The sequence below is a fragment of the Canis aureus genome, chromosome 3, assembly GCF_053574225.1.
Source record: "Canis aureus isolate CA01 chromosome 3, VMU_Caureus_v.1.0, whole genome shotgun sequence".
In the NCBI taxonomy this organism is placed as follows: domain Eukaryota; kingdom Metazoa; phylum Chordata; class Mammalia; order Carnivora; family Canidae; genus Canis; species Canis aureus.
This window is the reverse complement of record NC_135613.1, coordinates 58,497,113-58,519,673: the sequence shown is the minus strand read 5'-3', so window position 1 is coordinate 58,519,673 and position 22,561 is coordinate 58,497,113. Positions and strand designations below refer to the sequence as shown.

The 22,561-nt window shown below is 54.5% G+C and overlaps 1 protein-coding gene and 2 long non-coding RNA genes across 13 annotated transcripts; 2 read left to right on the top strand and 1 right to left on the bottom strand.

The window, feature by feature from the left end:
* Positions 1 to 9: 9 nt before the first annotated feature.
* Positions 10 to 4,971, top strand: LOC144311118 (uncharacterized). 6 transcript variants are annotated; one of them, XR_013376674.1, is made up of 6 exons: positions 47 to 118; positions 976 to 1,346; positions 1,546 to 1,888; positions 2,309 to 3,354; positions 4,002 to 4,220; positions 4,608 to 4,971. It is a non-coding gene; the product is annotated as an uncharacterized LOC144311118 (long non-coding RNA). The 6 variants fall into 6 exon arrangements; XR_013376677.1 differs by lacking the exon at positions 976 to 1,346 and having other exon boundaries at positions 10 to 118; XR_013376676.1 differs by lacking the exon at positions 47 to 118 and having other exon boundaries at positions 782 to 1,346; positions 2,301 to 3,354.
* Positions 1,500 to 11,859, bottom strand: XAF1 (XIAP associated factor 1). 3 transcript variants are annotated; one of them, XM_077893166.1, is made up of 6 exons: positions 11,706 to 11,859; positions 11,097 to 11,234; positions 10,073 to 10,247; positions 9,181 to 9,266; positions 2,992 to 3,342; positions 1,500 to 1,876 (listed from the first exon to the last, which is right to left on the bottom strand). In XM_077893166.1, the coding sequence occupies exons 2-6, from the start codon at positions 11,121 to 11,123 to the stop codon at positions 1,820 to 1,822; spliced, it is 696 nt and encodes a 231-aa protein (XP_077749292.1). In that variant the 5' UTR covers positions 11,124 to 11,234; positions 11,706 to 11,859; the 3' UTR covers positions 1,500 to 1,819. The 3 variants fall into 3 exon arrangements, with proteins under 3 accessions (XP_077749292.1, XP_077749293.1, XP_077749294.1); XM_077893167.1 differs by having other exon boundaries at positions 3,194 to 3,342; XM_077893168.1 differs by lacking the exon at positions 2,992 to 3,342.
* LOC144311119 (uncharacterized) lies at positions 10,590 to 20,040 on the top strand. 4 transcript variants are annotated; one of them, XR_013376680.1, is made up of 6 exons: positions 10,590 to 10,772; positions 11,374 to 11,421; positions 11,656 to 11,781; positions 12,657 to 12,805; positions 17,759 to 17,969; positions 19,775 to 20,040. It is a non-coding gene; the product is annotated as an uncharacterized LOC144311119 (long non-coding RNA). The 4 variants fall into 4 exon arrangements; XR_013376679.1 differs by lacking the exon at positions 17,759 to 17,969; XR_013376681.1 differs by lacking the exon at positions 17,759 to 17,969 and having other exon boundaries at positions 11,656 to 12,314.
* Positions 20,041 to 22,561: the final 2,521 nt, after the last annotated feature.

Genomic DNA, 22,561 nt, shown 5'->3' with positions numbered 1-22,561 from the left:
GCTGGGAGCCAGGGCCGACGCCTTTGTGACGCGCGCCGGGCTCTGCTCCGGCCGGGCTGCGGGGCCCAGACCTGGGGGCGTCAGAGGGCAGGACCCACCGCACCGAGGGTCCGGGAAGGTGCGCCCTCCAGGGCCAGGCGGAGGAGCGGCGGTGGGGGGGGGGGTGCCTGGTGCGGGGGCCCTAGGACTGGGGGCGGCAGGGGGCCGCGGGGGGCGAGGCTAGCCGGGAGGGAGGGGGCACCACATGTGTGTGTACCTGAGCGCGTTGGGGTGGGGGAGGGGAAGCTCGGGCACCGCCAGATGTGGGGGGTGGGGAGGGGGCCCAGGGTCCGGGAGTCCGTGGAGGGGGCGCTGGGGATGAGGAGGGGGAGGTTTGGGCACGGGGAGGGCCCCCGATGACTGGGCAGGAGAAGCTGGGGAGGCAGCGGGAGGGGGTCGGGAGGGGGGTTCCTGGAGGGCCTGGAGGTTTGGGGTGGCAGAAGCAAGGGTGCTGGGGGGCCTGGTGCTGGGGTACTGTGGTTCCATAGGCAGGGATGCCTGGGGGCAGGGGCAGGGGTGTCCAGGAATGGGAGGAGGTTTGGGCAGAGTGGGGCACTGGGGGGCTGAGGGTCCAGCGGTCTGTGGAGGGGTTGGGGAGGGGTAGGGGGTTCAGGGGCAGGGGTCTCCAGGAATCCAGAGATAGGTTGGGGCACCAGGGGGATGGGGTGCTGGGGACCTGGAGTCGGTGGGGGAAGAAAGCGACCAGGGTCTAGGGTCCAGTGAACCAGAAGATTTGGGGCCCGGGGCCAAGGGTGGGCCACGGGGCCCTAGGAGACTGGAGCCAGGGCCTGGAATCTGGGGTCTGGGCCACCCCCCCCCCCCGGAGGTGCAGCAGGGGGTTGGGTCAGGGGGGTGGGGTGGGATGGGGTGATCCCTGTGCTGACCCAGCTCTGGGGCCTGGGGAGCCCTCTCTGCTCCAGCTCCCACTTCCTGCAGCTCCAGCGAAGGCCTCCCAGGACGGCCTGTGCCCACCCGAAGATGAGGATGAGGCTTGAGAAGAGCCCCATCTCCCTCCCAGCTTCCAGAGGGTGGAGCGCATCCAACTCACATGGGCCCGCATCCACCTCCCCCGCAGCCCTAGCGGGTCTCCCCAGAGGCCAGGCAGAAAGGCAGCAGTGCTGATTGCATTGCCCTGCGGGAAGGCTGCATCCGTGGCCTCTGGCTGTAGCCCCAGGGCTCCCCCTGGGTCCACCCCCCTTCCGTGGCCCCTTTCCCTGTGCCCTGCCTCATGCTATGTCCCACCTGCTGTCTCTGACCGGGAAACACCCATGAGGAGTCCCAGGGAAGATGGACAGCTTCCAGGGAGGGTACTTTTATTTCCCAGGGACAAGCCTGGTTTCACCCAGGACAGGGCGGGGTGGAGTGGGGAGGGAGGGCAGATGTCTGATCCAGGTGCCCGCCACCTGGGATTCTCCCGTGGCTTCCAGCAAACCATCTCTGTTCAAAAGAAGGAAACAACCTTGTCTTCTTTTTTTTTTTTTTAAGATTTTATTTATTTATTCATAGAGATGCAGAGAGAGAGAGAGAGAGGCAGAGACACAGGCAGAGGGAGAAGCAGGCTCCATGCAGAGAGCCCAACGTGGGACTCGATCCCGGGACTCCAGGATCAGGCCCTGGGCTGCAGGCAGCACTAAACCACTGCGCCACCGGGGCTGCCCATAACCTTGTCTTCTATACGGAAGAACCCAAAGCAGAAACCCAGTGTCTTCTCTCAAGGAAAGATGGCCCGGAGAGCCTGCAGGCAGACGGTGAGGAGCGCAGGCTTCTGTCCTGGCCCAGGTCAGCCGGAGCCGGTCCTGTGCGTTCCTCTGGACGATGCTAGCCACCAGCATCTCTCCTAGGGAAACGGGTATGAAATGGTTTGCTGTGTTGAAAGAGCAGAGGCTAGTTCCTGCCTATTACTGTCCCCAGAGCAGAGTGTCTGGGCTGCGGGTCTTGAGAACCTATCCTTCTCTGGGGCCGTGGAGGGGTGGGGGGCGGGGAACGACACCGTGCCCTCTTGTGTAGCTGTTAAAGGGCCACACCATTTGGCGCAAAGACTTACCCTGGGTATTTTGGGATCAGAGCAATAAGGTACAAAGAAATGCGTATGATCAGACTCCCAACGTGTATGTCTGTGTTTATATAATAGGGTGGCCTTGCCCTTCTATTTCCTTGCATGGTATTATGTCAACTGGTTACAACAAAATCTAGTACTTTTATATTTTGAAAACAACAAATAATGAAAGTTTGTGGGTTTTTTGTTTGTTTTTTTGAATGAGGCATGCAGCATGAAGCTGAAGAGATGAGCTCTGGAATGACATCCAGGTGGCATCCCTGCTGGATTCTGCGACCCTCCCGTTGTGTCGCCCTGGGGCAGCTCCTTCTCTCTAGTTTCCTCATCTCAACAGGAATAAGATGCCTGCTCGTTGTTCATGATGAAGAATAACCATTTGTAAAGAGCTTACTGTTCTCGCTGATGGATGATGGTTAAGTACCTCTAATGCCAGTTGTTCTTGTTACTAGAAAATAATTTAGGATGTAAAAATAATTAGGATATTGAGGGAAATGGCTATAAACCCTGGTGTGTGGGAGGCGAGCCACCAACTCAGGATCTCAATAAGACTCATCTGATCTCCGGGCCTCAGTTGCTCTATGTACCATGAGGGAGCTATGCTGGATGCCCTGTGCTGCCTCTGGCCTGGGAGCTGGAGACACAGATAGATCCAGCTCTGCCTTCAAAGGTGGCCCAGGAAAAAAAAAAAAAAAAAAAAAAAGGTGGCCCAGGCTCTGGGAAAGTATGCAGAGAAGCTGAGCGGCTAGTGCTCTGAGAGCGTTCACCTGGGCCCATGGACAAGAGGGAGACAGAGAGAAGGGCCTGGTGGCAGCATCTGCAGGTGCCTGTGAGTCTCAGGTTTCTGGACACGCTGTCCAGAAGGCTGATGGGGAAGCAGAGGACAGAGGGCTGGGTACCTGGTGTTGACTTAGGATGGGCTGGGGGAGCAGGATGCCACAGCAAGAACACCCTCCCAGAGTGCTATAGGCCGCCTCGTCTTCTGCGGGGAAGGTGAGCCTGGGGTCGTGGTGCCCCAACCTCAGAGGCAAAGGCAGGGTCGTGGTTCTGTTTGCACCTCTTGCTGCTTGCTTTGTTGAATTTTGAGAAGGAAGAGGACACCTGTTTCTCTTTTTGATTTTCGGACGGACATCCTTTTCTGCCTTGGAGGTCTGCTCTTGAGCGGTGTGACTGGGGAGGGGAGCAGGAGGTATTCCTGGCTTCCCAACTGGAAAGCATTTCTCAAGCTCTGGGACCAGATGACGCTTATCCTGCAATTAATTGTGAGTAATGTAGCAAATTAAAAAGTTTTTTAAAAAATGACTTTGGCTTTAATAGTTGGACAACATAACAAACTAGAAGACTTGAAAGCTCCCACTACAAACACTAAGAAATGCTGGATAAAATGTGACAAACATTCATTTAAGTTGACAGTTGACTTTGTAGGAAAGAAACCGTATGACTCCACGTTCTTGGAACAAAGGCCTACGCTCTAAAGCACACGTACTTGCTGACACTTTGAGGGGAGACGTGGGGTCGATTTGGTAACAGGGCTTGGATAAGAGATAAGCCCGTCCACACAAAGTGGGGAAGGGGTGTTGGAAGTAAGGTTCCCCTCTCTCTGTGTAGAGCTCAGAACCTGTAGGTAAACTGATGGCCAATAGGAAAGCACCAGCTCACCTGAAAAGGAAAGGGACAAGCCAGCTTGTCTACCCTGGGATCTGAGCACAGGGAATAAAAACTCCATTTCCTGAAAACTCAAAATCACAGGCCCCTGCCGTTCTTGTATTTGGGGTTCAGGTTTACATTAGACTCATGATCTGAAACTACCCAGTCCTTACAAATTAACGTGAAAACTGGGAAGTCTGGCAGAAGCAATCACGAAATCCCTCTGGAGGACACACAGCCTCAAACTGGGTCATGCTCACAGGTGGCGGCCCACCAAATGGAGACCTAGGCCTACACCCAAAGAAGCAGTCACCCTTGAGTCAGAGGCATGAGCACGAGCAATAGTAGGAAAGCCAGTCTCCAGAAACTTCAGAAAAACAGAACTATGGCAGAGATGCTGTAAACTAAGCTAATCGGGAAGGATGTAAATGAGAGAAAAGAACAAGATCCTGTGAAGAGAATAGGCAAATCTGAAAGAAAGGTAAGTGGAACTTCTAGAAGTGAAAAATACAGACGTTGAGCCTTGCCAGATGGGCCAAACCCAGTAGGATGGATTTGGGTAAGAAAGAGCAAACTTGAAGATTTGAAGAGATTACTCAGAAGAGGAGAGGAAAGTAGAAAATGTGAAAGACGTGAACTAGAAAGGCTTAGATCACATCCCACAAGTTCCATAGAAGAGTCTGGAGAATGTGTGAGAGGGAGGGAGGGAGGATTAGGTATTTAAGGAGATTATATATGATAATTTCCTAGAACTTTGATTAAAGACATACAACTTTATATTTGGGCAGAAATCTGAGAGAGAGATTTCAGTTCATTATTCTGAGTGGGATGAGTGAAACATAAATCATTTAGTGACATGTAACTACAGATCAAAGACGAAGAGGATCCTGAAATCAAAGAAAAAGAACGTCTACACAGGGTGTCAGTTATGCAGAGAGAGGACTGGTCAGCAGCGACGGCAGAGGAGGGAGATGAGCGGCAGCCTTCCACATGCCCAGAGGGAATAAGTTAACCCAACGGCCGCTCAAGATTGCAGGAAAGAGGAGCGCCTGGTAGCTCTGTCAGTTACACATCTGGCTCTTGATTTCAGCTGAGGTCATGATCTCAGGGTAATGACATTGAGCCCTGTGTCAGGCTCCATGCTCAGTGGGGTGTCTGCTTCAGATTCTCTCTCCGTCTCCCTCTGCCCCTCCTTCCCTCCCTCTCTCTCAAATAAATCTTTTTAAAAATTGCCCTCTGTGCTTTCTTTCTTAAACTATTTGAGGATATGCTCTCCCAAAGAAGGGGTAGAACAAGAAAGAGATGACCTAAACCTGGAATTTGGGAAGAGAACCCCAACACTGGAGAGAGTAGAGGTAAATCCCAGAATGACAGCTATTTATCAGATCTAGGGAGCATCATGCCCTCAAACTGAAATGGATACTACTGTGCTTGATTATACCAAGGGGAAATTTTTCAGGTCCAGTAGAAAATTTTAGGAATGACTTACTGACAGGTACCTAGAAAGTGAAGCAAATGAAAAACTGAAGCAATAACTAACTCCAGGGAAAAATCAAAAGTTATAGAAGAAAGTACATGTAATCATGATTTGTGTGGCACATTTACAATATTTACATGATCCTAATAACGTAATGTTGAATATGGTTTTAACCACAATGGGCGGGTAGAGAGAAGGAGGTGTGTATAGGAGAGCAGGTATGCATAGGATAGCTGGTGTAAGAAAGAAATCCGTATCCCTGAATCCTCTTGGATTAATAGATCATATCTAAAATTGGAAAAGAAAATAACAGTGTAAGAAGGTGCTCGAGAAATAGAAGATAAATACCAGAAGAAACAGGTAATAGGATGAGAAAGTAGCTTGAAGGGAGTAGTGGAATTTGTTTAACTGGGCCACAATATGTAAGTAAATTACATAATATGTTAGAAGTTGATGGAGCACCTGGGGGGCTCAATCAGTTAAGCATTTGGCTTCAGCTCAGGTCATGATCCTGGGATCCTGGGGTTGAGCCCCACATTGGGCTCCCTGCTCAGCAGAGAGCCTGCCTCTCCCTCTCCCTCTGCCTGCTGCTCCCCTACTTGTGCTCTCTCTCTGTCAAATAAATAAAATCTTGAAAAAAAAAAGTTGATAAATGCCCTAGAAAACAGTAGAGAAAGGTAAGGGGGTTGGTGCACGTGGGGTGGGGATTCAATATGTTGTCAAGAGACATCTCCACAAGAAGGTGCCTTTTGAACAAAGACTTGAAGGAGGCAAGCGTTAACTTTGGGAACGTGGTGGTGGTGGTGGTTGAGCAGCTTCCAGGCAGACAGAACAGTCAGTGAAAGGGACCCAGGGCACGATGTGCTGGAGGAACCACCTGCAGGCATGGAGTTGAAGTGGCCGAGGAGGTCAGAATGGTGACAGCGAGGAGGGGAGACCATTGTAAGGATCCTGACTCTGTGTGACATGGGCCGGGAACCCAGGCAGAACTGTGAACAGAGCCACAGAACGGTCTGACCCGCATTTTTTAAAGGATCGTGTTGACAACTGTGGTTTGAACAGAGGTTAGAGGCAGGGGGACCCATTTGGAGGCTGCAGGGATGGGGACTGGAGGAGACGGCATTGGCATAAGTGTGAACAGCGGAGGCAGGAAAGAGTATTTTCTAGTGGACTGGATGTAGGGTTTGAGGGAGAGAGGAGTCAGCACAAGCCTGAAGTTTTGTCCTGAATGACTGAAAGGATGGAGTTGCTGTCAGCTGAGCTGGGAAAAGCTATGGCAGAGGGAATCTCATGTTGTTACGTTTAAGAGACAGGAGACAATGCCGCATAAGCAGAGATACACGAGGCTGGAGTTTGGGAGAAGAGTCCAGGATGAGCTAAATTTGGGACTGTCTGCCTACACAAGGCATTTATCTTTTAAAGATTTTATTTATTCATGAGAGACACAGGCAGAGGGAGAAGCAGGCTCCCTGCAGGGAGCCCCACGTGAGACTCGTTCCCAGGACCCAGGAGTCATGCCTTGAGCCAAAGGCAGATGCTCAACCACTGAGCCACCCAGGTGCCCCATATATAAGGCATTTTAAAAATATTTATTTATTTGTGATAGACACAGAGAGAGAGAGAGAGGCAGAGACACAGGCGGAGGGAGAGGCAGGCTCCATGCCGGGAGCCCGACGCAGGACTCGATCTCGGGACTCCAGGATCGTGCCCTGGGCCAAAGGCAGGTGCCAAACTGTTGAGTATAAGGCATTTTTAAAAATAAGAGTGGATGAAATTGTTGAGACAAGTGTCCCCAAAATTTAGAGGGTGGGGAGCCAGTGAGGGAGAGATCAGTGGGGAAACTGATAACCAGGAAGAGTATGGAATTCTGGAGGCCAAGAGAGAACATGGAGGAAGGGAGGTGACAAGCAGTGGCCTTGGATGCTCCACACAATGAGGGCTGAGAACTGGCCGTTGAGTTTAGCAGTGGGAAGATCATTGATTTTGGGAAGGGCGGTTGGCAGGGCGCAAAGGCCAGACGGGGGTGAGTCAGAGGGTGGGACAAGGAGTGAACGGCAGACACTGGGCTCAAACCCTGGCACCAGCAGGGCAGGGAAACGAGATGGCGGCTGGCAGGACAGGAGATCAAGAGAAATAATTTCGGCTTCTCTGTTCCCGAGAAACGTTAAGGTAAGGCAGGAGATCAGGACCCGTGCAACCATGTGGTATAAAGGATTTCAGTCAATTTGCAAACTAAAAAAAAATGGCGACAGGAGGCCGCTGTGGGGCAACGCAAGAGCTGGGTTATTATCATCCCTTTGAAAACTTGGCAAATGCTGGGACCCAGTGGAGTGAAGTTGGGGACCGTCTCACCTCTGCCTGCTGTGGGGCGGAAAGGGGAGAGTTGATGGGGCAAGGGGGGCAGGAGCCAGGGGCGCTGGGTGGGAGCCGGATTTTGGAGCACAGGACCCTTCCCCCAGCCCGCGTGCACACGGATGCTGGTGCTGCGGGCTCACAGGTGTTCTTTCCCCAGGGAAGACCAGACAGATTGGTCCTCGTTATCCCTCAAAGGAGGGGAGAGGCTCAGGAGGTGCTGCAGCCTGTAAGCGGCAGAGCAACCCTGCAATCATGGGATGCCCCATTGGCTAGAGTCCCCCCCTCCGCCACCCAGTAAGCAAGTGCTGTCTTTGTTGACTGCATGGACATCCTGACCTCAAGGTCAGGACCTCAGCTGGGGTCCTATTTTCACACTCGCCACGCCTCTCCTGGCTCCTACGCAAGACCACAGGCAGGATGGGAGGAGGCATCGGTAGGCCAGACACACAGGGTAATGCATGAGCCTCCAAGCTCACAGCCGAGACCCACTACCTGAGACCTGAGACCCGCGGGGCTGGGGCAGTGCTTCCCAAGGGTGAGAGTCTAGGGATCCCGTGGACCTGCAGGGTCTCAAGTAGCCTTTCTGTGGGTGGGGTGGAGAAGATCCTGCATTTCCGACAAATTCCCAAGTGACCCTGATGGTGCTTGCCCTCTCCCCCCACCTCCCGGTGGACTGTGCCTTTAAACACCAGCACTAGACGGTGGAAGCAGCCCTTATGCCCCTTGGCAGCCGAGCGTGCAGATGAAGTGTGTCAGGCCCGTAGGAAGCCCCACAAGGGATCAAGTCCCAGCAGGGGCTGCGAGGTGGGTGAACCCTGGAGGCCTCTGCTCCACAGGAGCCGGTGGCCTAAGACCACATGACCTAGTAGTCCATCTGTAGGGAATGTCGGCAACAGGCAAATCCATGGAGGATTTGGGGATGGGAGGTGTCCCACCAATGTGGGGCTCCTTTCTAGGGTGATGAAGATGCTCTGGAGCGGAGACTGGGGGTGGCTGCACTGACGGTGGATTGTGTGCATATTTTACCACCACAAGGGAAGACCCAGACTGTCCTAGGGTCTTGGTAAGCCTCAGCTCTCTGAGTGGAAGGTTAGGACAGGGTCACACTCTTCACACAAGAGAGGAGGAGCCTTAGCGAGTTTCCCCAGAGGAAAGGTGAACATCCAGTAGAGGCACGAATAGGTGCTCAGGGCCCAGAGGGAGGATCTGTGAGTGTCCTCCCTCCCCCCGGCCTGGTCAGTCCCATAGGGAACCTCGACCAAGCCCCCTTTTTTGGTACCCAGCCCTGATGCAGGCTACCCTGTGCAAAGATGGAGAAAGTTGCTCACTCCTGCCGGAGCTCACATCCAACCGAGACCATTCGCATCAAGAGCAGAACAGAGCAAGGCAGGTCCTACCGGGGGTCAAACCACCAAGTCCAGGCGCTGGGGGCCAAGGAGGTGCGCAAGTGTTGGGTCACCAGAGTGAGCCACCCACCTCCCTCCCTAAGCACGGCAACAAGTATGGGAACCTGTAGTAGCCCTGCTGTGTAGGGTCAGGCCCAAACCCTACCTGCCAACATCACGTGTTTGGAGTAGGGATGAGCAGAAAGTGACAAATTGCTACTCACCATCCGGCCGAAGTCCTTATTTCCTGGGATCGCCTGGTTGCAATAACGACAGTAGATGTCATGTTCAGGAGGTGAAATTCTCGTCCCTGAATAAGCACAGAAACAGTGCCATAAATGACGGCCCTTGGCAGTGGCTAGGCCAGCTCCCCCGTAGCCCCGTCCATGGCCTTTGTCCCTGGCGGTCCTGAGCACCAGCTGTCCCCAGGCCTGCCTAGCTGCGAGTGTCCCGCACTGCCCGTGTCACCGGCCAGATCATCCATGAGATGCCCTGCATGGCCACGGACGGCGGTGGTTCCTGGGGCAGCGTGGGAACCCCGATGACGAGGTGGTTTACTGGAGCAGGACTGGTTTAGGAGGAGGCCACGGCGCCAGTGACCCAGAGGCTCTGGCAGCAAGCTGGTGTCTGTGTGCATGTCTGCGTGTTGGGTGTGTGGAAGCCGTGTCATATTGATGACACCGTGTGCAAGCCCAGCCACGCTGAGATGCAGGAAATGGTGCGAGTCTCAAGGATCCCAGTTTTTCATGTGCTGATTTTGACCTCGGCTGGATTGTCTTGCAGGAGACATGTCTTGTGACCGCCTGCAAGCTCTGCGTACCCGCAGAAGGGTGCAGGTGGATCTCTCCCAGGTTGGGAGCATCCTGTGGGAGTTCAAGCGAAGCCTCCCGTTGTGTGGGGGTCCCTGGACTCTGTCCCCAGCCTCTTGGTCCCCCTAGACCAGTCCCCAGAGGACTACAGTGGATGACACCGGAGGCTGTTCAGGTCCGAGGTCCAGAACTCCAACAGCCAGGCGGATGGGAGATGCGCACAGCTATTGCCTGTCCTGCTGAGACCCCCGTCCCTGTGTCCACCCTTACCTGGGAGCCCCCCTGCCCTCCCCGGCCTGGCCCTCACCTGTGCTGAGCCAGGCCTGTTCTCTCCGACACACCCGGAGCCCAATGGGCTGGCCGCAGTCTGGGCACAGCTCCCTGCAGCTGGCACCGTGGGGCTCATGTAGGCCCAGGGCGCTGAGGTGCCCAGCCAGCTCGTGGAATCCATGCTCCATGGGGCGCTCCAAGTATTCCGTGGCCTACAGGGAGGCAGGGAGGACAGGCAAGGTCACCAGACCCCAGGCACGGCAGCCCTGGTGGGGACAGGAGCCGATCTGCCTGGGGCACTGGAGTGCATGAGGAGCAGACAGGAGGGCCCAAGAGGGACTCCCCCTGGGGAGCAGCGGCCGTCTTGGGTGCAGGGGCCACAGGAGGCTCTTCTACCAGCCTCTGGGGAACGGGGGCCCTGTGTCCCTATGGTGAGCTCCTTCTTCCTTGCCCCTCACACCTACCTTGGAGAGAAGACAGTGGTGTCTCTGCACCCCACCCCCTATGCCCCCCTCCTGCCTGCTTGTTTGTTAGGAAACCATGCTGGACCCTGACCCCCTGGAAGATGACTCTGCACAGCTGTGACCCACTGACATCTGACTACACACAGAAGCCAGGGTCCCAGCCATACCCGCAGCCTCCCTCTGTGTCTGCCTAGGCTACCGTCTGGGGGCTCCTGGGAGCAGGGGCCAGGGTGGCTGCCTGTCCCTCTGCAGCACCAGCCCCATGCTCAGGAAGTGAGTGTGGGACCCATCTGCCCAGACCTGAGTGTCGGGGGGAGGGAGGGGGCTGCAGGGGACCTGAGGGTTGGGGGATGGGGGAGCTGCTGGGGGACCTGCGGGTCAGGCGGGAGGGGCTGCAGGGGGCACCCATGTGAAGAAGCAGGAAAGGAAGCTGGCCTTGGCCTGGCTATTTTTTAGAGCTTTCCTGGCCTGCGTCCCCTCCTCTCAGGACATCCAGCCTTTCCTGAAACAGGGAGCACTTGCCCGGTCCGTGAGGACATGGTGGGGGAGGGGCCACCATGTCAGCCGCACTGGACCCCCGCACCTCTGCCTCCGCACCTGCTGGTGGGGCTCATGGTCGTCCATCTTCACCTGTGGGACGGGCTCCCTGCCTCGGGCTGGGGATGGATCAGCAGGCAGTGGGTCTCACAGACTGACGGATGGACGGCCAGGTGGGCAGCGGCCACGCTTTTCTTGCTGCGGATCAAGGGGAGAGAAAAATGGGCCATTGGGTGGTGCGATACTATAGCTGTAGTCCTCACCCAGGGCCGGGGAGGAGGTCTCAGGCCTCAAGCACAAGCGAGACGGTGAGATCACCCATGTCCCCTCCTGGCAGGGCAAAGCAGGGTCACAACATCCACAGGAGGTCTGCCTGCAAGAAGCGGTGGGTGAGGCTGCAAGGGGCCAGGTGGGGACGGCCCTGGAGGTGTCGCGGGGGGGCTGTCTCCCTCACATCAGAACCCTGCTCTAGGAGCAGCCCACTGGGGACAACTGGCCTCAGGCTTTGGGGCTGCCACAGGTTGTCTCACTGTCCCCGGGGTGGGTAGCGCCTGACCCCTGTCCCCCGTCCTCTGGGCTCCACTGAGTTTAACCCTTCCTGCCCCTTCCTGCCCTGGAGGCCTCCTGTGGCTCTGATCCTCCCCTCCCCCGCCAGGAGCTGCATCTCACCGGTCACCTCTGGGATGAGCCTCTCCTGCTCCGCCTCAGCCCCCCGGCCTCTCCTCCTGTGAGTTTCGGGCTCCCGGTGAGTTTCGTTTCTTGCAGACAAAGAAACAAAACTGAAAGTGCCGGCTGTGAACAGACTGTGCTGGGGCGGGAGCGATTTCCCCAAACCTCAGCCCAGGGGCTGCAAGTCCCTCGGCTTTGACCCAGGCGGGCCCGCGCCTGAGACCGACCCCTGCTCCCAGGGGCCACACATCCCCTTCCTTCCGGACACTTCTGTCCTCCCTCCTGCTCTGCAGGGGGCTTCTTGCACCTGCACCATCCCCGGGTCCCTGGCACTCGGAGGACTGGGTGGGGAGTCGGGGGTGCAGGTGCTGTGTGCCAAGATGCCAGGTTCAGGCGTAGGTCACTGAGCAGCTTGGTGATGAAGGACGATGGGCAGGCCACCCCGGGGGGTGCTCTCCTCGCCTGTGAATCTGCACAGGGCACCTCGCCGCACCTCGCAGGGACTGTGCGTTTCACGAAGTGAGGGTCTCGGCCACCCTACGTCCCGCATGGCTGCCCGCACCGCGTCTCAGACAGCGTTTGCTCATGTCCTGCTCTGGGTCACATTTGGTAATTGTCACAGTACTTTAAACTTTTCTTTTTAATTTTTAAAAACTATTTTACTTATTTATCCATGAGAGACACACAGAGAGAGGCAGAGGCACAGGCAGAGGGAGAAGCAGGCTCCCTGCGGGGAACCCGATGTGGGACTCGATCCCAGGACCCCGGGATCACGCCCTGAGCCGAAGCCAGACACTCACCTGCTAGGCCCCCAGGCGTCCCTCAAACTTTTCAGGTTTGTTTTTGAAGTGATGGGACCTGTGATCAGTGGTCAGGACTCACTAAAAGCTCAGGAAGGCTGGCATTTTTGAGCAATGTATTTTTAGATTAAGCTGGTACATTGTTTTATAGACGACAGTATGGCGTGAACCTAACTCGTATATTCATGGGGAAGCCAGAGGAATCCCGTGACCCTCTTCGCAGCGATGCTTGCCTTGCTGGGCTGGCCCTGAGAGCAGCCTGTGGCCCTGAGGTACAAATGCTGCAGTCGTGCTCACCGGGTAAGAGGCATCAAGGAAGGTTCTATTTCATCATCCTGGCTTCAGATAAAGAAACTGAGGCACAGCAGGGGCAGCACAACGGGGTAGCAAATACATGTCCTGCCACCCCCAGGCTCTCCCCCCGTCAGACTCTGAACCCAGGAAAAGTGGCCGTGGCTGGTCTTCCCCCATTGATAGTCAGAGGGCACGGAGGGCTGAGTTTGGATCCTGGGAGCACACTCGGCTGCTAGGTGATCACCTCACCTGGTTTGGCTCCTGTCTCCTTGTTGCTCTGGACTCAACTGGGGGCCTAGAGGGGACATAAGGCCAGGTGCCCCCAGAACTTGTGTGCGAGGTTGCCTCCCTGTGAGTGTACAAAAGGCACCTTTTCCCTTTTTTGCTGGAGTCCACATCCTGTTACTAATGACATGACCGAGTGACCCAAAGATTTGAGGAACCAGGTCCCGGTAAAGGCAACTTGTCCCAAATCACTGGTGCGTCAGTGAATCAGGTGAATAAAAAAACACTTGTTTCCACAGGGAGATGCAGGGTGCATTGGTCAGACAAGAAAAATGATGCAGATAATTGCACCTCCATTAGGACACATTTAGATATGATACACTTCGTGTCGATTTATTTAGAGCATTTTACACGTGTTTCTGTTTCCCCGAATTTTGTCCATAAAACAATTGAGTCTGTCGGCAATTAGCGTCACTACTTATATTTACCTTTATGGTTTGTAAATGTAATGAAGACACTACTGTGTAGTTGGAGGACTTTTTTTTTAAGATTTTATTTATTCATGAGAGACACACAGGGAGAGAGGCAGAGACACAGGCAGAGGGAGAAGCAAGCTCCCTAAGAGGAGCCTGATGTGGGACTCGATCCCAGGACCCCGGGGTCACCCCCTGAGAGCCAAAGGTAGATGCTCACCTGCTGAGCCCCTCAGGCGTCCCCATCAGAGGATTTTGAATGTGGCCACATGTCCGTCTACACCTTTTAACCCGTTTCACCGTGAGCAGGCCCGCTGTATATGTGACTTTACAACAGCAGCTTTTTGCTAGAACCTGTGGCTTGTCCCGATGTCAGGAGTCGGACAGGGATCTGGGGCAAAGGTGGGTTCTGGGGGCTTAAAGCACGTGGGCTCTGGGTCACCCCCGAGCTTGTCCACATGCTGGGATCCTTGGGGAACCTGCAGGAACCTCTGGTGCTGCCCGCCCATGGCCCCCATCTCCCTCACAACCCTTGGGGGCCTCCCAGAGTCTCCACAGTCCCCCCAGCCACGTGTCCCTCCAGGGATATCACCCTCGCAGGGGCGGGCAGCACCAGAGGTGAGGGGAAATGTCAGCCCCTCTGCCCCTCTGTACCCTGGGTGTCTAGGCCGTGTCTGTACTGGTGGTAACAAAAAAACAGCTTTCACAGTGTCAGGGGCTCCAGCCGGGACCCCCTGAGCAGAGGGGCGGCCAGGATGTAGACGAGGGGGATGCCGTGAGGCCTCCGGACCACCACGGTTGGTGAAGGGGGGGCTGCCCTGGGAGTGACCCGAGCTCTCCCATCTGTATCCTCACTTTCTCCAGGATGTTCCCTCTTTGCAGAAGCCCCTCCGGGACTGACTCCTGTGTGACGATGGGGAAGGGACCCATGTCCATTGTCCCTGTGTTCACTGAGCACCGTCTGTCTGCCTGGGTGACTGCAGACTCTGCCCCTTCCATCCGGTGCCTGGAGGCCATGGGGGGGTGGTGCGGGCCAAGGGGGTGTGTGCTCTCTCCGGGGTAATTAGAGCAGAAGTTAGATACCCCCTCCTCCTGCCCTGGGGCCTGAGGGCAAAGCAGCAGGCGCCTCGCCCCTTCAATGCTAAACAAAACTGGTGTCTCTATTGCTGAGGTGCACACATGCTTTCACTTAAAAAAAATTCAGGATACAACAGACGAGGCCAAATCTCCTTTCTGACCACTGTACCCGCTCCTGAGCCATCGCTGGCACGCCGCGCCTAGCACGAGAGCCTGTCCCCATTCCCACTGCGAGGAGAGCCAGAGCTGTGGGTTCGCATGATGTCACCGTTCTGCTGCCGCGCTTGGCTGGTCACCAGCAGGGGCCCCAGACCCGCTCCATGCGGTCCTGCACGGGAAGTGCACACAAGAGCTCCAGGGCCCTCTCCAGGGCCCTCTCCAGGCCGTGCAGCTCCCCTGCGCTTTGCTGGGGGTACGGGAAGGGGGTGCGGCGCAAACCCTGGGCCAGATGGAAGTGGGAGCCACACACACGCCCTGGTGCAGGGTTCAGGGTAATAGGGGTCCAAGGTCATGGGTGGGCGGCGGGAGGGGCGCCACAAGGACAGGATCCCGGAGGCGGCAGGCGGCTGCCTTGCGAAGGAGGCATGGTCCTCTCCAGGGGCCGGTGATGTCACGGCAGAGGTATTTCACTTCCCAGACGGAAATTACACGGTGCAATCGTGCATAGTTCTCGTGGTGCCTCTGGGAGGGTCCTGTGGTCAGAGTGGAACCGAGTCCCGGGAGATGCGATCACGGAGATTTTGCTGTCTCCCCGAGAGCACCGTGTTTGCGTGGGAGTGTGCTGTTCCGACCACACGCAATTGCATCCGATGAGCAGTCTCTGGACTGGATTCAAGGCCTGGAACGCCTGGTGTTTGTGCCTGGGGCTGATGTGGGCGGGCAGGCGGCACCGTTGGGGGATCCCCCCCACCTTCCTGACTCCTGCTCGGTGGGCAGGCGAAGGATGGAAGCTGGTCATTAAGCTCACAGGCATCCTGCCTGCCTGGGGTCCCCAGTGCCATGCACTCCCCACCCTGCTGTCTCAGGCCCATTCTCACTCTCTCATCAGAGCACCTGCTGCCTCCACCCTCGCCCCTGGCCGATCAGCAATCACCACTCCGCCCCGCCCCCAAACGGACACCTTCCTGGAGCCCTGAAGGGGCATCTCAGGGTCAGCGTTCGGGGGCCTCTGGCCTCCGGCTGCCAGTGGCCGCCTTGACTGTGTCATGAGGCACAAGGACCGATGACCATGCACTTCAACTCTTTTGTTGTCACTGGTTTGGGGGGAAGAAGAGAAAAAAATGCATGCCCCAGGCATCTCTTAATGACCCAAAATAGGGTGCACCTCGCTTGGGTGAGCAAATGGCAGAGTCAGGCAGGCGGACAGCAGGCCAGGCACCAGGCCCAGCAGGCGGGGTATTATTTCACAAAGGGTGCAGTCGGGGGTGAGCTGCTCATCCCAGTTGGTGTGATGAGATACGCTGGATAGGGGATAGGCCGCTGCCTTTTCCACATCATGGGGTAACTTATTTGACACTGGGGTGGCCCATACACACCTGCTTTGGGGTTATAGTCCCAAAGAACATCACGTGTCTGCCCTCAGTGCACATGGGCCCCAGGAGTGGAGCCCAAGGGAAGGGATGCACTAGAACTTTGCAAAAACCAAGTTGTAATGTCACTGTAGAGGTGACCGGAGCTGTGGGGGTGGTCAGGTTGGGGTGCCTTTGTGGAGCGGTGAGGCCTGAGGGTGCGTGTGCATGCGTGCGCGTGCTCGTGCTCGTGGGAGGGGAGTCGGGCAGGACACGGGGGGAGACCCCCACCTACCCGGCTGGAGAACGCTGTGGATGAGTGAGGCTCCACAGCCGTGGGCACCTTGCAGGTCAGGTTAAGGGCTGGGAGAGGGGAGCTGGTCCCAGGTGCCGGAGAGGGCCCCCACAGATGCTCCCAGCTGTTCTTTGATGAGACAGGCAGAGGAGGAGACAGGCACATGGTGACCAAGGACAGAGATCCAAAGGTGTCACTGCTGGTGCTGGGAGCAGCCCTGGGGATACGCCAAGCTGCGGCCAGCTCGAGGTGGGGACAGGGGCCCCTAGAGCCCCAGGGAGCAGCTCTGCTCACATTGCTTTGGGGCTCCTTCTTCTTCTTTTTTAAGATTTTATTTATTTATTCATGAGGGACACACAAAGAGAGGCAGAGACACAGGCAGAGGGAGAAGCAGGCTCCATGCAGGGAGTCTGATATGGGACTTGATCCCGGAACTTCGGGGTCACACCCTGAGCCGAAGGCAGATGCTCACCTGCTGAGCCACCCAGATGTCCCCACATTGGGGTCATCTTGGCGCTGGGCTCTGCTGACCACGCTTCTGACTGAGAGGGGGCCCCCACCTGCCAGTTCATACCCGGTGTGGAGCCACTTGGGATTGAACCTCGGGCATCGTGACTGTTATGTGTAGATTCCGGATTCTGTGATAGTGTCTGAAAAGCACCATGTCAGGTTTTGGGGTTTTCTTGCTATTGTTGTTTTAAGCAGGCAATTAACTGACTGGATACAGATGCAGACTTTGGATCTCAAATCCCAGTTCCCATTTTCATGTGCAGCCGAAGAGTTTATGCACAGAACCAAAGACTCCATTCTGCACGTTGTCATCACTCGGAGACTCCCCGTCACTCTGGTCACCGTGGTTGTTCTCTGGTCCTTGGGGCCAGAAGGACCAGATGTCTTGCGTGTTAAGGTGGCATGCCTGTCCTGAGCACCCTGAAAACAGAAATCGCTCCGGGCTTCTCCTCCCAGAAGTGAAGTGACTTGGGGCTTTATCTGTGGGTTGGGTAATGCTAGGGCTCCTGTTTTCCCTCCAGTGTCGTTTTGTTCCTTTTTTGTTTTTTTAATCATTTAATTAATTTATTATTATTATTTTTTGGTTTATTTTTATTGATGTAGACTTGCACACAATGTCACCTCAGCGTCAGGGGTCCAGCATTGCAGTTCCACAGGGCCACCTGCCACCACTGACTGTACTCCCTGCACTGTCCCTTTGGCCCCCGCGGCTTAGTGGATCCGTAACAGGGAGCCTGGGCCTCCTCCCCTCCCCTGCACCCATTTTACCACCCCCTCCTCTCCTCCTTTCTGGCATTGGTTTGTTCTCTGTATTTATGGCTCTGTTTCTGTTTTTTTGTTTGTTTGTTCATTTGTTTTTGATTCCACATAGGAGTGAAGTCATGGCATTTGTCTTTCTCTGATTTATTTCACTTGGCATCATACCCTCACGATCCACCTGTGTTGTTGCAAATGGCAAGACCCCATTCCTTTCTATGGTCGAGTTGCATCCCATCCGTCACATCTTCTTTATCCACGAATCTAGCGGTGGACTTTTGGGTCACCTCCATATCTTGCCTGTTGCAGACAAAGCAGCAGTAAACGTAAGGGTGCATCTATTTTTCCAGATTCGTGTTTTCCCTTTCTTTGGGTAAATGCCCAGTAGTGGGATGGCAGGATCACATAGAACTTCTATTTTTAACTTTTTAAAATAAGATTTTATTTATTTATTCATGAGACACACATAGAGAGGCGGAGACACAGGCAGAGGGAGAAGCAGGCTCCCTGTGGGGAGTCGGATGTGGGACTCAATCCCAGGATCCCAGGGTCATGCCCTGGGCCAAAGGGAGACACTCAACCGCTGAACCCCCTAGGCGACCCTATTTTTAGCTTTTGAGGCACCTCTGTGGTATTTTCTGCAGCGGCTGCCCCTGTCTACATTCCCAGCAGCCATGCACAAGGGCTCCTTTCTCCCCGAGTCCCCATCTAAGCATTGTCTTTCTTTGGTGTCCAGGTGTCCAGTCCTCACACCCGTCTGGCCACACTGGCCTCCTTGCTGTTCCATAAACTATGTATTCATGCTTCCCCAACCACAGGCCACTCACTCTGCCTGGAAGCCTCTCACCCGGAATCCACGAGGCCAGCTCCTGCACTTCCCTCAGTGGGGGCTATGTGGGCAGCCCCACAAAGCGTCTCTGCTTTGTCCTGGGATACTTCCTATTCCCCTTCCATCTGGTTTTCCCCTCATTGTGTCATATTTGCTTTTGCCTGTCTTCCATCAAGCAGGCTGTAGCTCTGCAAGGGACGGAAGGGATTTTTGTCTGCTGTTCCCTTCTTCATCCCCAGCCATCAGGGCGTTGCTTCACGTGCGTCAGGCTCCCAGCAGAAGCGTGCAGAGTAAACACTTGCTCTCATCCGCACCCCACACGCAGGCACGTCTGTTTGTGCCCAGTCAGCCCCTTCTCTTCCGTCATTCAAAGCCAGTTTATTTTCTCTTCTCCTCTGCAGTTGGGACTTGTGAGTTCATATTATTATTATTATTATTTTTACCTTATTTCTATCATTTTGATAGGAGTTGAGGAAGGTACAGAATTAAACACCTGTGAGGGATGCCTGGGTGGCTCAGCAGTTGAGCATCTGCCTTCGGCTCAGGTCGTGACCCCGGGGTCCTGGGATCGAGTCCCACATTGGGCTCCCTGCTAAGCGGAGAGCCTGCTTCCCCCTCTCCGTTCCCTCTGTTTGCGCTCTCTCTCAAATACATAAATAAAGTCTTTTAAAAAAAGAAAAAAAAGAAATACAGAGGTCAGTGCTGGAGGAAAGTGCAGGACGAGCCTTATTTTCACCTGGACCGAAGCCTTGGTGATGGGAAGAAATACCAGATGTTCAGAGTGACGGAGAAACCCTGGCCGTGCGGGTCACATGCAACGAGCCCCGCTGTCCTGCTGTCTCTCTGTCCATCCCCACTCCCGGGGTGTCTGCATCATTCCTGGGGCAGCCAGAAAGAGCCTCCCATCCACCTCCAAGTCAGGTCCGTACATCCGCCCAGGGGTTGGCGTGCTAGGAAAGCTGCCCCCTGCACATTCCACCTCCCTTTACAATCCCTTCTTGATTGTTTATTGTATGGTTATGTTCAGGGCACTGTCCCTTTTTGTTAAAAATAAGCAAAACTAGATTATTTATTTACTCACATCCTATAAATGACAAAATGGCAACTGGAGTTCTGTTGATACTTCTCTGCTATCCTTGTATTTTATTATTTTATCTTATTTTATTATTTTATTTTATCTATTTAATTTTAATTTATTTTATTTATTTTTTATTTATTTATTTATTTTTGCTAACTTTTCTAAGCAGAGATGTGACCTTCTGGGTTACCTTTCTATTTTAAATAAAATTTCATCTTTTCTAGGAGGGGCCTGGCCGACTCAGTTGGTGGAACATGTGACTCTTGATCTCAAGGTGATGAGTTCAAGCCCCACGTTAGGCGAAGAGCCTACAAAAAAAGAATATTTGTCCCTCCTGTAAACTTCAAGTTGTTTTTGATTTAATCTCCTCACTTCATATAAATGTAAAAATTATGAATATTTAAAAATGCCAAACAGAAAATCTGTTTACTCACTCCTCAGCTTTAGAATGAAAATATTTTTTTAAAAAAGAAAATATTAGAAACAATAATTGAAGTCTCCTGTTTCCTTGCTCCTCATGTGTTACCTGAATATAACTAGTCTTCTGGACTTATTTATTTTTATTATTATTTTAAAAATATTTAATTTATTTATTCATGAGAGACAGAGAGAGAAAGAGAGAGAGAGAGAGAGGCAGAGACACAGGCAGGGAGAGAAGAAGGCTCTGATGTGGAACTTGATCCCAGGACTCCTGAATCACACCCCGGGCCAAAGGCAGGCACCCAACCGCTGAGCCACCCAGGTGTCCCTAGTCTTCTAGATTTAATTATTCCCTTGCATGGCCTTTAGATATGTACTTCATATGCATGGACCCAGAAACTATAATGTATAATGCTATTTTTGCATGTTGCTAATTCTTGCATAAATGAGGTTAGGAATGTATATATTTCTACTGGTTATTTCCCGTTTATCCACATTCACGCAGGCCACCCTGGTTCACTCAGTTTAATTGCCAAAAGACAGCTACTTGTGTGGCTATGTCTCATGCTGTTAATTCATTCTCCTGGGAATTTGGATTTGGGACTTCCCATTATTTTGCACCTGTGGGGGAAACAGTGTCACAATGCAAAGTTTCCAAAAGAATGAGATTTTTGCAAAGACGCTTTATGAAACAAGGAGGGAACGCTATGCAAAAGGCTATTCTGAGAACAAAAACACATTCTTGGAAATTAAATATGCGACAGCAGAAATAAAATCGACTCAGTAAAAGCCTCGGAAGGTAGAGTTGAGGAAAATGGAAAGGAAGAAACAACCAGAGAAGTGACTTGACTAGAATTTCCTGAATGAAAGAGTGTCAGTTTGCCAAGCTTCCAAGTGCTCCACATGCACACACACATGCAGAGTATGGACCAGAGGACGTCGGATATGACATTTCAGAGCATCAGGGACAACGAGAAGCTCCTGTTGGTTTCCGGAGGGAAACATATGGCAGATTTCCCCAAAATAATCAAGAGCAAGAATGGATGTAGGCTTTCTAATAAAGTTTGATTTTGAAAAGCCTTGGAAATTGAAAAGACAGGAGAAAATTCTTTTACGTTTCTGCAGGAGAGCAGTTTCCGGCACAGAATTCTCCGCTCAGCTGAACTGCTGACTAAGGAGGGGCCTGACACCGAGGCATTTTTGGGGCTTTGCTGGATGGGATTTGGCATCGAGCTATCCAGGGCGTGTGTGCATCCCCCTGGGCGCTGGGCATCTGCCCTTCCTTCTGGACCCGGTGCTGGAGTCAGGCCCACCTCCTGTGTTTTCAGCAGCGACGCCTATGAGATTGGGCTCACGCCTTCATCCCACGTTGGCATGTGTTGGGGAACACGCAGGATGGGTGATGGGCCAACACCCACCTGCGGTGTCTGAGGTCAGAGCGGCCGCCACCGCAGGGGGCAGAGGCTCACCCTCCCCGGAGGGGCCCTAGCCCAGCAGATGACACTGCGACCCAGCAGTCACCCAAGCCAGAAAGCTGGAGTCACATTGGCTGAGGCGTGGAGAGTTCGGTTGACAACGTGGGGGGTGATGGTGGACGGGGCAGCCAGGGCTCTGCTGGAGCTCACCTTCCAATCCAGGAGCTGGGCATCGAAACTAAAGGGGCCGTACCCTGTCTGTTGGGAAGGGTTGTGAAAATAAACGAAGCTCGGCAGGGGGTTGCCAACGGTGCCTGGAGATGCTCTCTGAAGGGGGTGCAGGGAGAGGCTGTCCTATCCCGGGGCCTGGAGGAAGTGAGGGAGCCACTCCCGTAAACATGCGCCCGAGAAAGTTTTCCAGGACGAAGGAGCCTGCATTTGCCAAGTGCTGGGGTGGGAGCAGGTGCGCTCTATTGGAGGGACAGCAAGGGGGGGCAGCCAGGGAGCGAGTGAGGCAGAGCAGGGTCAGGGATGGGCCAGAGGAGCCGAGAGCGTTCCCAGGCACGGACGTCCTGGTGAGCAGGGAAGGGTGTTCATCAGAGACGGTCCCTGGGACCATGCGGAGGGTGCCCCCCAAGGAGGGAGGGATGCTGCAGAGTGTGGGGAACACACCCAGGGCTGGGGGCAGGGATGGGCCATGTGGACAGTAAAGCCCGAGGATGCCACCCACGAAGACAGGGACACCTGGAAGGAGTTCAGGGGTCATCTCCATTCATGTGTGGAGTCCCTGAGAGGAGGCCTGGAGGGCTGCTAGGCACCGCTGTGCAGGTGAGTGTGGGGCCAGGAGGAGGGCTGGCTGGTGGTGGGAGGATGGAGAGCCATCAGGTGACCCAGGGCCCAGAGCCCAAGACGTCAGGAGCAACTCAGCCTGTGGCTCCTCACGCTCCCAGCTTCCAAAGAATGATTGGCAGAGCCCAAGGATGAGCCACCAGGGAGGGGGGAGGAGGGCTGGGGAGGGGTGTCCTAGGGGTCCTGTGGGGCAGGGAGCTCAGTACTGGGAGTCCTCAGGGTGCTGTAGGGAAGGGAGCTCAGTACTGGGGGTCCTGGGGATGCTGTAGGGCAGAGCTCAGTAGTGTTAGGTGCTCAGCAGGCCCCCACCCCCCCAGGGCCAAGGAC